This window comes from Myotis myotis, unplaced genomic scaffold, assembly GCF_014108235.1.
Source record: "Myotis myotis isolate mMyoMyo1 unplaced genomic scaffold, mMyoMyo1.p scaffold_m19_p_5, whole genome shotgun sequence".
NCBI classification, from domain to species: domain Eukaryota; kingdom Metazoa; phylum Chordata; class Mammalia; order Chiroptera; family Vespertilionidae; genus Myotis; species Myotis myotis.
Genome location: NW_023416357.1, coordinates 102,089,083 through 102,106,173, shown reverse-complemented (window position 1 = coordinate 102,106,173; position 17,091 = coordinate 102,089,083). Strand labels below are relative to the sequence as shown.

The following is a 17,091-nucleotide window of genomic DNA, read 5'->3' as shown; positions in this document are numbered from 1 at the left end:
GCCTGCATTCTGGGCAGTGATATGGACGCAGAAGTGTCTGGCAGCCGCTGGGAGCTGTGCCCTCCTGCTCCTGTGCTGCTTTCTGATGATGCCATCTGGAAGCCTCAGCAGCCCTTGGACCCTGAGAGATAACCTTGAGGAGGGAGGCCTGCACCTGCATGGAGCAGGCAAATGCAGCCTGACTCCGACAGAATGCCTGCACTGCCTGCTCTGGACTTTGTATTTGGCAGAGAAATAAACTGTCTTTTCTAAACCACTGCAATCTGGGATTTTCTGATGTGCTCAGCAAGTCTGCTGCGGTCTTCATTCTGCAGAAGCTGTTCTTGTGGCCTGGGGGGTGGGGTCCCCTTGACTTGTGACCTACTGCCTGGCAGCCCTTCCCCACAGTGAAAGTGATGGAGAGGCTTGGCTTCAGCCCTGCCCCCCACTAAGGTCTCCGCCACCCTTCACACATGGCTGCCCTTTCCCTGTCAGAGCTCTAAGTTCTGGGGGCAGCTGTCAGGCTGAATGAAGGTCAGTCCCTCTGCCCACTGCCTGTTTCTGTTGAGCCACACCATTGGACTGGGCAGGACTTCTCTGGGCCTTGCTCTCGGCCCTGATGTGGGTGTCTGTCCTTCAGGAGCCCCCGACCAGGCCGCACAGGGCAGGGAAGGCAGGACCTCGTCTCCTGGGTCTCCTAACTGCTGTTGGGGGCAGGGCAGGAGTGGAGTCCCCCTGGAGGGCTATGCCTGCCAGATGTGACAGCTGTTTGGGACCAGCATCTCTAGGGACTGTCTGGGCTGAAGGTCTAGAGGAGAGTGATAGGAATGGGAGGATGGATGACAACGACTGACTTTCTGCTGGTGGGGGAGGGGAGCACGATGTCCACGGCTCCTTTCTACACCCGTCTCCCGGGCTTCGAGCTGCCACAGCTAAAACCAACCGGGACAGGGTATGTGTATGGTTTCTTAGGCCCCACTCCTGCTCCTTGAGGACACTCAGCTTCACACCAGGTTTTCAGCAGCTTTGTAGATGATTTGGGACACACTGGACCCTACCAGCAGTGCTCCTTCCTGCTGCTCCCGGGGTCCCTTCTCATTGTCCCTCCTGCAGTTACCCAAGCTCCATGTGTGGGTGCTCCTCTCACAGACAGTCTTCTGGGCTCTCCCCCTGTGCTGTGGGCCTGTCCCTCTGGTCCCCACTGCTGCAGCTTCGGCTGTGCCTGTATCAGCCTTTCCACAGCTGCCAGGTCATCTTCCTAAGAAGGACCTCTGATTACGACTGTCCCCACTTTCATCCTGCCAGTCTCCTTCAAATTAATCTCTGAACCTCATCTTCTGTCAACGAACCCACTCTCCCTGAACTGATGCAGTCTTGACTTCATATATGTGCCTCACATACGGATTAAATGTTCCTTCAGTCCTAAACATCTTTCCTCACATCCTTTTTTGTGTCATCAAAGGAGAAAAATGACACATTTCTAACACATGGGCTTAAAAACAGCCCAGGAGCCCTGGCTGGTATGGTTCAGTTGGTTGAGGGTTGTCCCGTGCACTGAGAGGGGCTGGCTTGATTCCTGGTCAGGGCACATGCCCAGGTTTTGATCCTGATCCCCAGTAGGGAGTGCAGGAGGCAGCCAATAGATGTTTTTCTTTCTCATTGATGTTTCTCTCCCTCTCCCTTCTTCTAAAAGTCAGTAAAAACATATTTTAAAATAAAACAGCCCAGGAAGCCCTGCAGTAGGGTTGTGAAGTGTGGACATGCAGCCAAGCCGTGCTGGCCTTTACCCTCCTCCAGTGACCCAGCAAACTCAATATGGGCATAGCAACCACAGTTCCTGCCAACAACTGAGGCCCTTCTCTCAGATGTTTTTCGTTGGCCCATGTTTAGGACCACAACCACCCCAAGGTTTATTTTTTATAACATGGAACTAAAGGATGATAGTTTGAAGAATTTTAAAGGGGAAAAAAAGCTACTGGAAACCATTTGCAGTGTTTATAAACTTTGAGAGACTGATAAAAATGCAAATTTGAAACTGACCAAGATGAACCAGTGATGAAAACAAGTGTTTTCTAAAACTATAAATTCTGAGAGAATGTAAAAGGCACAGAGATTCAAATAATGGAAAATGTAGAAAGCTGAGAAATAAATAGTACATAAATAAAAAGGGAGCTGATGCTGAAGAATAATCTGGGAAGAGGCTTAAAGCCCATGAGTGGCCCTGGGGCTAGAGGTCTCCTGTTCACGCACCTTCCTACACCAGCCCTACACCTGTCTTTCCTCACTGTAGACAAACATCTGTCAGTTGGCTATTTATATAACCTGCGTTTGCACTTGTATTTTTGGCTTATTTCTTCACCTCATGACAGTGAATTCTGTAAGTTTACTACATACTGGGAGAAATGGGCTCTTGCTTTTGTTTGTCTGAAACTTGACACAGAAAGCTTGTGTTAGGACTGCGGGTGAGGTACTGGGCCCGTGACTCCCATCTTGTGCGTGACTCACAGACTGTGGTCATGTTCCCTTCCAGCCTTTATTTTCTGGACACTGAGTCACCATGTGTTCGGTGCACCCTCCATAGATGGCCGCTCAGTCCCTGCCTGGTCTCCTGGCTGGTGGCTTCCCAGAAGGCCAGGGTCTGGAATGGAGGACTGCCTTCCCTCCCTGTGCTGGCCGACTCTGGAAGTTACTGACGGGATGGTGCTACACGAAGGGTCAGCTCTGCCTGGTGTTGTGTCCACACTCTGAGGAGCATGGACTCTCTGGTTGCCCCCGGCTATCCTGGGAGCCAAGACTTTAGTGCCTCATCACAGCTGGCATCTCCCTCATGGATGGCAATGGTGACCTTTCGGTCCATTCTGGGCAGCCTGGCGAGTCGGCTGCCAACTGCCCAGCCGGTTTCCCGTTTCACACCCAGAGAAGCTCTGTGCCACGTGTGGACATGGAGATGTCACTGAGTGCTCTCTTCACGAGCTCGTAGGGAAATTCACTCCCCGGGTCAGCTGTGGCCCCTTCCGGGACAAGCTCTCCCCAACAGCCCTGCAGCTTGCCGACACGGACCGGACCGGACCGGCTCTCGGTTGGGATCTTGACTTCTGGGAGTGGGGTTCGACAACCACCTTAGACGCAGGTGCTCGCATGCTGATCCCTGCTGTGAAGACACTGACACACCCAGTCCACATTGTGCCTTGATTTCATGTCCATCATAGAAAACAGTGATTAGAAATAAAGGTGCAGGATACGGTGAACTCGGAGGGAGAGGATGTCCACCTGTGCTCCCCTCATCCCACCTCGGCCAGGCTCCTCACGGCCCCTCGTCCTCGGCGGGTGGCTGCAGGTGGGCAAAGCTCAGGAAGACTTGCTCCAATGAGATCTGGCTCACAGAGTAGTCGTCCACTCCATACTTCTCCTTGGCCTTCTCCAGGACACCAAACACCTTTGGGACACAGACAAGCTGCTGTTAACAAGCCCCTGGCCATAAGGGGTGGTATGGCCACAGAGATCCTATCCCTGCCCAGTCCAGCCCCCAGGGCATCCACAGGGAGTTGGCTTTACAGGGTGAGCCAAGATCCCAGAGGGAAGAGATGGGTTATGCTTGGTGAGCAGACTGGGGGACAGGGTGTCCTCCTGACTCTTAGAATATGACCTAAGGCAAGCTGTGTTCCTTCCCTGAGCCAGTTTCCTTTCTTTCTTTTTTTTTTTTAATTTATTTTTATTTTTATTTTTATTTTTTTTCTGTTTCTATGAGTTTTATTATTTAGATAATTAATATAAGTGGAATCATGCAATATCTGCCTTCTGCAATTTTTCTCTATTCTTTCATCTGGCTCTGGTATTATATTAGTTTGTGGCATATTTGCATCTACATTTCAAATCTTCTAGCTTCTTTTTTCTTAATTCCCATTTTTCTTTTTTTTTCTTTTTTTTTAATTAGATCTTTATTGTTCAGATTATTACATTTGTTCCTCTTTTTTCCCCCCCATAACTCCCCTCCTCCCAGTTCCCGCCCCACCCTCCGCCCTCACTCCCCACCCACTGTCCTCATCCATAGGTGCACGATTTTTGTCCAGTCTCTTCCCGCATCTCCCACACCCCTTTCCCCCCCAAGAATAGTCAGTCCATTCCCTTTCTATGTCCCTGATTCTATTATAATCACCAGTTCATTCTGTTCATCAGATTATTTATTCACTTGATTCTTAGATTCACTTGTTGATAGATGCATATTTGTTGTTCATAATTTGTATCTTTACCTTTTTCTTCCTCTTCCTCTTCTTAAAGGATACCTTTCAGCATTTCATATAATCCTGGTTTGGTGGTGATGAACTCCTTTAGCTTTTCCTTATCTGTGAAGCTCTTTATCTGACCTTCAATTCTGAATGATAGCTTTGCTGGATAAAGTAATCTTGGTTGTAGGTTCTTGGTATTCATCACTTTGAATATTTCTTGCCACTCCCTTCTGGCCTGCAAAGTTTCTGTTGAGAAATCAGCTGACAGTCGTATGGGTATTCCCTTGTAGGTAACTGAGTTTCTTTCTCTTGCTGTTTTTAAGATTCTCTCTTTATCTTTTGCTCTTGGCATTTTAATTATGATGTGTCTTGGTGTGGTCCTCTTTGGATTCCTTTTGTTTGGGGTTTTCCGTGCTTCTTGGACCTGTAAGTCCATTTCTTTCACCAGGTGGGGGAAGTTTTCTGTCATTATTTCTTCAAATAGGTTTTCAATATCTTGCTCTCTCTCATCTTCTGGTGCCCCTATAATTCTGATGTTGGTACGCTTGAAGCTGTCCCAGAGGCTCCTTACACTATCCTCGCATTTTTGGATTCTTTTTTCATTTTGCTTTTCCGATTGGGTGTTTTTTGCTTCCTCGCATTTTAAATCATTGACTTGATTCTTGCGCTCCTCTGGTCTGCTGTTGGGAGTCTGTATAATATTCGTTATTTCAGTCCGTGTATGCTTAATTTCTAGTTTGTTCCCCAATATAACATCGAGGGTCTCATTAGTTTTCTTGTAGATCTCATTAAGTTTATCGGCGGCTTCTAAACAGTTCTTGAGAGACCTTAAAAGTGTGGTTCTGAACTCTATATCTTCCATTGACAATTTTGTCCTGTTTCTTTGTCTCCGCATTTTGTTATGCTTCCTTGGTGCACCCCCTAGTGGTCTTTGTGCGCAGTCTTATAGTTAAACCTTGATTGTTGTAGCTAATACCAGGGAGGGTTTGACCTCCAGGCCAAGTGGCTATGAGAATCAGCTGTGTCTGCAGTGAGAGAACTTCTGTCCTCTAGGGAGGTGCTAATCTAGCCTTTGCCTGAGGCTATCCGGCAAATGCCTCTGTGCAGGGGTTGGGCAGGGCGGGTCGCACAGGATCAACAGGGTGGGCCGGAGAGAGCAGTTATGGCAGCTCTCAGTCCTGTCCCCAGGGGCTCTGCCTCTCTGAGTCCCAGCACCCGCTGCAAAGCTCGGAGAGAAAGCTGCACTCGCTCTGACCGAAGCCAGACAGTCCCGCTTCTCCCGGTTGAGTCTGGGTCCCTAAAGACTCGCCTGTATCTGGAGCTCAGAGTCTGCGGCTCCCTCCCGATTGTAAACGCCAACCGCGCCCTCCGCCGCCAGCCCGATCCGCGCACTCCGCACCTCAGAATTTGACTTCAGCACTGCGCCTCCTCTGAGTGTCCGTATGCGTTTCTCTTTCCTCCTAGTTGTAGGACTTCCACTCAGCCAGCGTTCCTGTGGTTCTGGGTGATGTCCGTTCCGTTTTTTAGTTTCACTTTTGAAGTAGTTGTTCAAAGCAGCAAACTCCGGCGTTAACCTATGCCGCCATCTTGGTTCCCATTTTCTTTTTTTTCTTTTTTTAAAAAGTTTAGTTTATTTGCACTAGCATTTTTTTAATTGATTTTTTTTTTTTTTTTTTTTTTTTTTTTTTTTTTACAGAGAGGAAGGGAGAGGGATAGAGAGTTAGAAACATCGATCAGCTGCCTCCTGCACACTCCCTACTGGGGATGTGCCCGCAACCAAGGTACATGCCCTTAATTGGAATCGACCCGGGACCCTTCAGTCCACAAGCCGACGCTCTATCCACTGAGCCAAACCGGTTAGGGCTAGTTTCCTTTCTTGGACCAATATTTTTCCAACTCAATTATTTGAGGCATAAACCCCTAAACTTCGTCGATACTACGGTGAGTGTTAGAACAGAAACTAAAGTGATTCCTCCTTGGAAAGAGCCTGGAATCACCACAGAAGAGGTGACTGCTGGAGGGAACTTCCCCAGCCCCTGAGGGGCTCATGCTCACCTTTGCCCAACTGAGGTCATCACCAGGCAGGTGGTAATGGACCATCCCTTGGTGCTCATCTTCCAGGACACTGCCTGCACAAAGGAGAGACCGTGTCCCCACGAGGGCTGGGTGGGAGGTCGGGCCCACAGAATCTCAGCCCTCGTCCCAAGGGTCAGGGATATGGGACTTGGTAGGGGCAAGGCTCAGATGCCCTCTGTGCAGCTCACACACCTGGGAAGGTCAGGTCCACAAATGCCTTGAACTCCTGCAGCGCCTCCTGCTGCCCATCACTCCTGACCTTGGCCCGCAGGGAGTAGCCACTGCCAAACTTGCTCTTGAGGTGCTGCGGGCTGCCCAGGCACTTGAACTGACCCTGCACCATGATGGCCAGCCGGGTGCACAAGGCCTCACATTCTTCCATGCTGGGGAGAGGCGGTGGAGGCCTGACTCAGGGCTGGGTATGCTGACACCCATCCTCCATGTGCAGATGGCGAGGTGCCAGCACCCAGAGCAGGCTGTTCCTGATTCCCATGCTCAGAGTATGGCCCGAGGGCGAGAGCCTGAGGATTCTCCTCACAGATTCTGTTCCCACTGATGTCAGTCTCTCTCCACCCAGTCCCTCAAGCCCATCCCCCGCCATAGCCCCCGTCCCAGTTCATCCATCGACCCACAGAGACCCAGGCTCTACCTATGGGAGGTGATGACGATGGCCTTGCCAGATTCACGTGCTCTGGCCACAGTGTCCCAGAGCAGACGCCGGGCCACGGGGTCCATGCCAGTGGACGGTTCATCCAGGAAGATGACCGCAGGCTCTCCAAGCAGGGCAATGGCCGTGCTCAGTTTCCGCTTGTTGCCACCGCTGGGATAGAGGGGGTGCAGGAGGGGGCAAGGCTTATTATTAGCATGTTATTCCCGGTCCCGATAGGTGACAGGGCCCAATGACCGCAGAGGCCGCAGGTGAAGAGGAATGAGGGAGTGTGCCTGGAGAGCTAGAGGCCCCAGAGGAAGCTGTGCCCAGGGGTCAGTTCCCACCCCACATGGAGCATCACCATCTGTCTGCACCTAAGGGGGTCCTGACCTCACCGGAGGTTGGCTTTACCTCTAGGAGGCAAGAACCAACAGGCAGCGCCTCTCACCTGGGAGCTCTGGCTCCCGACCTGTGTGGCTGTCTGTTCAGGGAGACCCTGACCCCATCCTGGGAAGACCCTGGGTCATCAAGTCATGGGGCGGGGGAGGGGCTGAGGCATGGGTGCACCTGTAAGTCCTGACCAGCTTGCTGGCATGAGGCTCTAGGAGCAGGCCCCGAAGTGTGTTCTCCACGTAGGCACTGATGTGGCGCTCGGGGATGCCCCGAAGCCGGGCGTACATGACCAGCGTCTCCCGGCCTGTCATGTGGTCCAGCAGGGCATCGAACTGGGGGCAGTAGCCAATCCGCTGTCGCACCTGGGATGGGAACACAGCCGAGGAGGTGACAGGTCAGAGGGAGGCTACTCCAGGTTTCTCATCAGCCAGTGCACAGGCCTGGCATTGGCACAGCCAAAGCTTGCTAAGCGGCACTTCAGTAGGGACACAGGAGGGCTTGGCTGGCTCAAGGATGCCACGAGTAGCCACACTGCCCCATAACAAGGGGTCAGAGAGGGGCCAGCGCCTCATCCACTAGGGGCTGGGTGGGGGCAGGTTGGTACAAGAATGTCTAGGTTATACAAAGTGATCACCACATGCAAATATCTGCTGGTGTATCATCCACTCATTCCTTCATCAGATGTTTAACAAACACCTAATGTGCGGTAGGACTTTTCTTTCTTCTCCCTCTAATGAAAGAGAGGTTTGGTGGCAACACCTTCGGGGTGGGGCATCCCCTGGTCAGACGGCCACCTTCATCAGAGCCAGGGTGCCCCACAGCCGCTGCCATCTATCTCCTACCTTCAGCTGCTGGCTGGGGACGGGTGAGCCTGAGGTCTGTGGATTCCCAAGATGGGGTTTCTTTCCTTTATCCTCTTTGGGATTTACTTACACTTCCAGCTTTTGTGTTTAATCGGTCTGGGAAAATTCCTAGCTATTACCTTGTCAGTGATTAACTTTCCCTTTTCTTCTTTCCTGCTGGAACTCAGATTAAATATATTGAGGACTTCTCACCCTTCTTTCCACTTTCTGGATCACATCTATAGTTTTCACTTTCCTATATTTACAGTCTTATTTATTTTTAAACACAGTAAACACAACTGTTTTGTAATCTGGGTCTGGCAATTGCAAATCTAAAGTGGTGGGCTTGTTTCTCCTGCTGGGCCCTTGTGTCTGCAGGTTCTAGTCACAGGGACTGTCTTCTTTGTTTAGCTGTGCACTCATAGGCCTTGAAACACTATTTGGGGTGTTCTTTGAGGCCTAGGACGAAGGCCTTCCTCCAGAGAGGGGTGTGCTGCGGCCCAGCCCTGTTGCAAGTTCAGGAGACGCGGTTACTCCCTGGCACAGGCTCTACTTCATTCCTTTTCTTGCTCCGCTCAGCACCCGGGGAACCTTCCGGGCAACCCCCAGGGGCCGGGAAGCAGGAGGTTGGCCTGGTTCATCCTTGCCCTCAGGGGCAGCCTTTGGGGTTCAGCCCCACATGGGGACAGTCTCCTATTACACCCCTACCACGGAGGCCCTGGCTCTTTGTTTCTGCTCTCTTCACTCAGCAAGGCCCCTAAACCCATGCCCATTGCCTAGAACCAACGGCCCTGTGCCTCTCAGGGATCCTGGGTTTCGGTCTGAGTTCCTTACCATGCTGTGTGCTCTTCCATGTTCTTACCAATATGGTTTGTGACTAACATTTTATCTGGCTTTTGGTGTTTGGTGGGATGGCTGGTCTGAACAGCCCAGGGACCATTATTGTACATCTCTGTGCACAGACTGGAGAGAGCCTGTTTTTATTTTTATTTTTGAGCGGGGCAGTGTGCTGTGAGCACCATGCCCTCCCAGGTCCAGAGAAATGGCTTCTCTGGGAGGGGCCCAGTCTTGACCCCCGGCCAGGCCTGGGCTTTTCCAGTCAAGGGGGCCCTTATCTCCCTATCCTTTCTCTCTACCCCATCACCGGCTTAGCTCTGCCCACAGCCACTGCCTCATCCACTTCCTGAGCCAGAGATGAGCTGCATCCCTGCCTCCAGGGTGCCCCCTCTTCCCGTCTCCCTAGTGTCACTCACCTTCCCGATGTCTGAGCGGATGCTGTAGCCCCCAACAAAGGCGTCCCCAGAAGTGAGGGTCTCCTCCCCGGTCAGCATTTTGAAAGTGGTGGTCTTCCCAGCTCCATTGAAACCCAGCAGCCCGAAGCACTCCCCTTTCTGGACTGCAAGGGAGATCTTGTCCACAGCAAAGAGGGGCATGCGCTGCTCATACACCTGTTAGGTTCCAGGGAGGAATCACAATGGGGAGGCAGGGAGCCAGCTTCCAGGCAGCCGGGCACTGGGGACAGACCTGGGGCCTGCGGGGTGTAGCCACCTTACTTTGCAGAGCTCCTTGATGACCAAAGGTGTGTCCAGTGGGGAGTGCAGGCTGGGCGCCAGGATTCGGTTCCTTTCGTCCGCCACGTCCTGGTCCTCGGGAAGTGCTGACGGCCGGGTGTACACTTCCATCTAATTGTTCCGGAAGAAGACCACAGGGGGTGAGCTCCAGCCCGAGGGGTCCTTTTCTCTGGGAGGAGGGGCTGAGGTCTTTGAGACAGCTCACATGTGCAGACTCAGGCCTTTCACGGAGAGAGCTGAGGGGGCCATAAGGACTGAAAGTAACACCGAGCAGAAAACTGCCTGAGAAATAAGGACAGTGCAGACCCTTGGGGAAAACCAGGAAATTTCACTGAAGGGTGAGAGATTTTAATACGTAAAAAACCCCCAAAACCCTCTTTTTAGAGAAGTCATAAGATTTTAGAGAAGCTAATTTGCCCTGGGTTAATCTGAACATCCAGTGTGGTCTCAGCAGGTTTTGTTTGTTTGGGGGACGGGATCTATGTGGCAAGCATGCCGCTGCCTGGCAGCACCGCCTCTGCTGAGATGAAGGCCCCCAAGGCTCAGGAGGACTGTGGCCCCTGTCCCAGGCTGCGCGTCCTGGGTGCACGTACACCCTGGCCCCTGCTGGGTGCTGAGGCCCTCCCTGTGTGCTGGCCCGAGGAAGCCTGGCCTCAGTGGGAGACCTGCCCAAGGCAGAGCTGCAGGAGCCACTCACCAGCCCCCGCCTCCTCCGGAAGGCACAGATGCAGGTCTTCAGTCTCCACAGAAGGTCGGTCTCAATGAGGAAGAGCAGGATGAGGTAGGCAAACCCTGAGGCAGCCAGGGAGGTCACAAACCTGCCGACCCCTGGGGCACTCCATGCATAGAAGTTTTCCTGGTACTGGATGTCTGTGTGGGCACGGGAGAGGGTGCTGCTATTGCCCTCACTTCTCTACTGGGGTGCCAGCCCAAGTCCCTCTTCTAGGCCCCCCAGGCACGGCACCCCAGCCCTCTACATGGAGGCTGTGAAGGTCCACGGTCCACTCATCTCCCAAGGGTGCATACCATGTTTGCCACTGCCACCCAAGAGCCCCAAACACTTCCTGTATTTTGGGGCAGTTTCACCTCGCAAGGGGCACCTACGACAAGTGACCAAGTTGTGCCGTCACTCACTCACACATACTCTCACTTCCTTGCCTGGGGACTGCACTGAGACATAAAGACAGGTAGGATGCGCCTCCCTTCCCCCAAGTTGGTCCTGTGAAGTAAGAAAGTGGTAGGAACAGAGCAGAGACGGAGCCTGCCAGGGGGATGCGCACGGCTGTCGATGTGACAACTAAGCTGCCTGCTAAAGACTGCTCCAGGTGCAGAAGGGCTGTGTTGGGGGATGAATCGTGGCCCCCAGAGAAACATCCAGGTCTTAATCCCCCTAACCTGTGAATGATCTTACTTAGAAATAGCGTTTTTGCAGATGTAATTATTAGTGAAGGTCTCAAGGTAAGATCCTGGATTTAGGGTGGGCCCTAAACCCAACACAAATGTCTTTACAAAACAAAGGAGAGGGAGGTTTGAGATACAAAGACACACGGAGAAGGCCACGTGAAGACAGAGATGGAGAAGGGAGCCCAACAGTCAAAGAACGCCCAGGAGCCAGCAGAAGCTGGAAGGGTGGTGGGAATGGGTGGAATCAGGTGGGAGCTGGTCAAAGAAGCAGGGGACTGCGGGTGTGTCCGAGTGCTGCGGAAGCCGCAAGGGGTGCCCAGCCCAGTGATGGTAGGGCTGGGGGTGGGAGAGCCTCCCCACCCAGGAGAGGGACCACCTAGGCTGATCTTACAGAGATTTAGGGTCAGCCAGGCAGGAAGGAGGAAGCGCACATCACTGGGCAGGGGCCGTGAGCACACATCTTCTGAGGACCCTTTTCATGCTTATACCTGGGGTGTCTCAGTCCTGGGACCAGGGACCTGCCCTGCCTGCCACACCATGTGGAGCCTCCCCAGAGGAGCCCTTCACAGGAACAAGGCTCCTGGGGATGCCCTGGCTGGTCTCGGGGGAGAGCCCGGAGAAGGGGCTGCCGACACTCACTGTATTTCCTGCAGTAGTGGGCGGCCACCTCTGAGGAGGTGCAGTACCGCCTGGTCTCGTAGTTCTCATAGAAGCTGCTGAATGCCATCCCCAGACAGTGGTTGGGCAGCACCAGGAATATGCGGTCCAGGGTTCTAGAAAGTTCTTCTAATTTTACCGCTGTGGGGAGAAGGCACAGAACAGTGAGTGCAGGAGGACACGCCACACCTGCCCCCAAGCTCAGATCAAATCAGGGAAGGCAGGTTCCTGATGCTCCCTATGAAGTGTGTGTAAGCCAGGGCAACTAGCTGGGTGTCCTCCCTGGGTGGCCCCACCCGCTCCGCTGCAAATGCAAGGGGAGGTGCTGCTGGAGTGTGGTCTGGCCCAGTGTCTGCACTGGTACCCCCCACCCCCACACCTCCACACTGGGGCAGAGGTTCATGGGTGTCCGGGTTGTGGGGAGTAGGGGGCGGTCTCCAGGCACCCACCTGGGATGCGCATGATGGTGACCATGAGGAAGGTGGCGATGCCTGACAGGATGTTGAATATGGTCAGCCTCGTGTAGGCAGTGGCCGCCCCCGAGAAAAAGAAGTTCATCAGATACATGAGGGGGATGATGGCCCAGCCGTAGAGCATGAGCAGCAGCAGGGTGTCGGCCACATGGCCATCCCGTGTGAAGGCATGCACGTCGAAGGCTTTGAACACCACCTGCAGCAGCACAGAGAGGGTGGCTTGGTATGCCTGCAGAGGCCCATCCGCCCCCCAGGACCAGTCATCCCCCATGGTGGCTTTCACCCTGGGATCTTCCCTGATGAGGACCCCCCCTCTCCCCTTTGCTGACAGAACTGTCACCAGGGCACCTGGCCCCGGGGCCCTGCCTACCACAGGGGGCAGAAGCTGAGGGCATGGAGATCAATGAGGGGGGCTGCCTGGCATTTCCAACTGTCCTCCTGGAGTCAGGGCTGAGCTGCCAGGGTGGGCCCCGGGCTGGTTTTGGTCTGCACAGGGGCCCCAGGGCAAGCCCCCCGGACATGCAGGGAAGGTTCCAGCACCAGCTGCGGCCTCACCAGCAGCAGCAGAGTGGGGATGAGGAAGGAGATGAGGTCCCACAGCAGAGCGGAGAGCCAGAAAGTGGCCACATGGACGCCACTCACAAACTGGACATGCTTGGCCTGGACAGCCCTCTCGCTGACCGCCAGGATGGAAAATGTGCTGGCCAAGAATGCCATGGCGAAGAGCAAGTTGAGGGCGATGTCAAATCCCTTCCGGCCCCTGCGGGGGTGGGGGGACAAGGCAGGTCAGGGACAGAGCACAGCACTTCTGGGCAGATGGGGGATGGGGTCCTTGGTAACCACCATTCAAAGCATGCGATGCAGGTTAAGGGGAAATGCCAGAGCTGGGATGGTCCAGTACCAGGAAGATCCCCCCATCCCCAGAATAGCCCCTCCTCTGGATTCCCTGTCTCCAGTGACACAGTGCCACTCTCCCAGTCACTTTCAACCTGTGCCCCCCACTCCCCACAGACACTCGGGTGTCGCTCTGCCTTTCCCACATCTGAGAACGCTCTGCCTCTCTCTGTTCTGTCTTTGTCAGACCCCCATCACTGGTGCCGGTATTGCTGCAGCAGCTCATCTCCCCCCACGCCACCCCTCCAGGGCATTCTACATTTAATTGCCGGTAACACCTTCTACACACTGGCTTTTATGGCTTCATTCTGTTGCTTAAACACATCCTGACCATTTCAATATATGATACTGGGACAAATGGATATCAATTGACCCAAAAAAGGAATGCAGTACTGACACCTGCTACAACATAGATGAACCTTGAAAGTAAAAGAAGCCAGTCACAAAAGGACACATCTATAATAATAAGAGTGTAATATGCTAATTAGACCAGCCGTCCTTCTGGACAAAGCTGGGGCTGTGAGGGAAGAAAGCCGGGTCCTGGTGCCAGAGGGAAGCTGGTGCCAGCAGCCGGGGGAAGGAAGGCCTACTCCTGCACAAATTCCGTGCATCGGGCCTCTAGTATTCTATGATTCCATTTACATTAAATGTCTGAAACAGGCATATCCATGGAGATGGAAAGTAGACGAGTGGCTGCTGGGAAATGGAGGAGAGAGGAATGGAGAGTGACTGCCAGTGGTCACAGGGTGTCTTTTCGGGGTGATGAAAGGTGCAATAAAATTATACGGTGGTCCAACAGGTACATGAGAAGATGCTCAACATCCCTAATCATCAGGGAAATGCGAGTTAAAGCCACGATGTTTCCTTGAAAAATGAAAAGTAGAGGGCTTTTGGAAGATGGCGGCGGTATAGGCAGACGCGTCCCAGGTCGTGTCCCTGAGCAAATGGAGTGAGCAGCTGAAACTAGTAACATCCACCCCGAATTGGCGAAATTCCTCAGCTGGCGAGACGGTTTGCAGCCGGGAAGAGCAGAACTCCCCTGGAAAGGTAAAAAAACCAGGGATTTGGGCAGGAAAGTTTGCCACACCTCTGAGCCCAGAGAGTCGGAGGGAGACCGCGTGGCAGACAGCCGCGTCCCTTGGGACAGGCAGAGCCCCTGACGGGGGGAAAGGAGAACTGCGGGATTCCTGGCGCCGCCGGGGGAATTGAGAGCTGGGTCTGTGATCACAGAGGACTGAGCCTAAAGGGGGCAGCCTGAAGAGCTGACCAGACCATGCAGTCCCGGTAAGAGAAGAAGCTTACAGAAACCAAGCCTTCCCCGTTTCCGCGGCCGGCGTTTGTTTGTTTGTTTTCACTGAACCCTGTTCATGGGACATTTCGGATACAGACACTCACCTGTGCTGAAGAGAGGGAGAGTGTGCGGAGGAGTAGAATCTGGGGAGAGACTGAGGAGAGAAGGGGGGCCGGGAGAGGCGGCAGCGAATTGAGTGCTGAGACACCCCTGAGCCCAGGACTGAGGCAGCCATTCTCTCCGGAGAGTGAGACTCCTCCCCACAGCCCCCAGGCAAGGAGCACAGCCACACCCAGATTCCACCCTGTAGGAGATCAAGGATTAAAATAACCTGATCAGTCCCTGGGAGTTAACAGGGTCTGGCCTATAGAGGGATTTTCAATCCCAGCAACAACACAGCACTGGTAACTCTTATGCAGCCAGCTCTGGGCAGTGAACTTCCACTGGACAGAGAGGCCCTGTAGCCTCAGAGGCCAACCCCAGAACACTGCCACCCAGAGGCTGACCCACAAACTGACTCTTTGCTAAACACAAAATAAGGCAGTCTGGGAAACAAATGCGGCTTGCTTTAAAATAAGGACTGTGGTTTACAACACAGAGGAACAGTGTATCGCAGGGAAACTCAACACTCTCCTGAATACCTGGCAGGTCTAAGGCGAGCCACACTGAAGAATAGAAGAACCGAAGGACCTTCACTACTGCAATATTTTTTTTTCTTTTTTCACCTTTTAACTAAGAAACCAATTTTTTTTTCTCTTTTTTTTTCTTTTTTTCTTTTCTTCTTCTTTTTTTCTTTTTTTTTTTCTTCTTTTTTCCATCACCTGATTTTACCCTTTTAATTACTACCTTCTTATTTTTAACCAGTATTATTACTGCTACCATTTTACCATTTTTTTTTTAAAGTGCCATTTTATTTTCTCTTTATTTTATTTTGGGATTAGTGTTCTCCATTCTATTTTCATCGTTATATTATTGGTTGTTTCTAGTTTGCATTCATCTCCAGGGAGCTGTTGCTGGAATTTGTTGGGATTAATGGCTGTTCTATAGGAGTATTCTCCTCATATAAAAAAGTCTCTTCCCCTCTTCCACTTCATTCTCTCTTTTCGCTCTTTTTTTTTCTTTTCTTTTCTTTTCTCGCTTTTATTTTCCCCCCTCCTTTTTCCCAATTTCATTTTTGCACTCCTTTTTTTGGTCCCTAATTTTCTTTTCTTTTTTCTCTTTTCTCTTTTTCTCTTCCTTCTTCCTTATCCCCTAATTCTCTTAATTCAGGTGGTCACCTTTATTTGGGGTTATTCATATCGTGAATATATTTGTGTATAGTGCCTGGTACGTGGTGCCTTGTTGTGTTGTATTTTGTGCCTTTAAATCAATGCAGCAGATCCAAGCAACAGCAACCTCCTGAGCACCACACCCTCTGCTGAGGAACAGCAGCTGTACGTGAAACCTTGCTCCACCAGCCAGAAGAGCCACCACAGCTGTGAACAGCACCCACCAGAGGAGCTGCTGCCAACTGAAGAGCAGCTGCTACCGCAACCGCCCGAAGAGCAACCACAGACCAAGGAGTCACTGCCACCAAGGGAGCAGCCACTGAACGACTCAACGTCTAGATATGTCAGCGAGATCAAACATGGGTAGACAAAGAAACCCCCAAAGGAAAGAGAAGGAGGACTCTCCAGAAAAGCAGCTAAGTAATACAGAGGCATGCAACATGACAGAAAAAGAATTCAGAATAAGGGTCCTAGAGTGCATAAACCGGATGGAGGAAAAAATCGACAACCTCTCCAAGAAGCTAGAAGAAACAGATGAAAAAATCAACAACTTAAGTAAGACCCAAGAAGAAATGAAGAGTGATATAGCTGCAATGAAAAACTCCATTGAAAGTATCAACAGTAGACTAGGAGAAGCGGAGGACCGAATTAGTGATTTAGAAGACAAGGAAGCAAAACACACCCAAAACGTACTGCAATTGGAGAAAAAAATGAAAAGACAGGAGGAGAGCCTAAGGGAGCTTTGGGACAACATGAAACGAAACAACATACGAATAATAGGGGTACCAGAACAACAGAAGGATGAACAAGGATTAGAAAACCTATTAGAAGAAATAATATCAGAAAACTTCCCTGAGGTGGGGAAGAAAAAAGTCACACAAGCCCAGAGAGTCCCAAACAAGGTGAACCCAAAAAGACCCACACCAAGACACATCATAATTACCATGGCAAATGTTCAGGACAAAGAGAGTGATTTCTCAACAGAAACACATCAGGCCAGAAAAGAATGGACGGAAATTTACAAAGTGATGCAAAGCAAAGGACTGAATCCAAGAATACTCTATCCAGCAAGGCTATCATTCAAACTTGAAGGGGAAATAAGAAGCTTCACAGACAAAAAAAGGCTAAGGGAGTTTATCACCACCAAGCCAGCAATGCAAGGAATGCTAAAGGGACTGGTATAAAAATAAGAAATAAAAAGCTCAGAAAGAAAACAGCCACACAAAAACAGAAATGCCTACAAACAAGTACCTTTCAATAATAACTTTAAACGTAAACGGACTAAATGCTCCAAACAAAAGACATCGAGTGGCTGAATGGATAAAAAAACATGACCCATACATCTGCTGTCTACAAGAAACCCACCTC

The 17,091-nt window shown here is 51.7% G+C and overlaps 1 protein-coding gene across 2 annotated transcripts in view; it reads right to left on the bottom strand.

Moving 5' to 3' along the window:
* Positions 1 to 1,679: 1,679 nt before the first annotated feature.
* The window catches only part of ABCA3 (ATP binding cassette subfamily A member 3), a 59,451-nt gene continuing 44,039 nt past the window's right edge, over positions 1,680 to 17,091 (bottom strand). The window contains exons 22-32 of one of the 2 annotated variants that reach the window (XM_036310127.1): positions 12,826 to 13,030; positions 12,247 to 12,466; positions 11,780 to 11,938; positions 10,434 to 10,606; positions 9,719 to 9,847; positions 9,419 to 9,613; positions 7,498 to 7,685; positions 6,931 to 7,101; positions 6,474 to 6,664; positions 6,261 to 6,334; positions 1,680 to 3,415 (exon numbers count right to left, since the gene is read on the bottom strand). In XM_036310127.1, coding sequence (XP_036166020.1) covers positions 3,284 to 3,415; positions 6,261 to 6,334; positions 6,474 to 6,664; positions 6,931 to 7,101; positions 7,498 to 7,685; positions 9,419 to 9,613; positions 9,719 to 9,847; positions 10,434 to 10,606; positions 11,780 to 11,938; positions 12,247 to 12,466; positions 12,826 to 13,030 — 1,837 coding nt within the window. In that variant the 3' untranslated portion in view covers positions 1,680 to 3,283. The remainder of the gene's footprint in view (positions 3,416 to 6,260; positions 6,335 to 6,473; positions 6,665 to 6,930; positions 7,102 to 7,497; positions 7,686 to 9,418; positions 9,614 to 9,718; positions 9,848 to 10,433; positions 10,607 to 11,779; positions 11,939 to 12,246; positions 12,467 to 12,825; positions 13,031 to 17,091) is intronic. The other variant, XM_036310126.1, reaches the window with a different exon arrangement.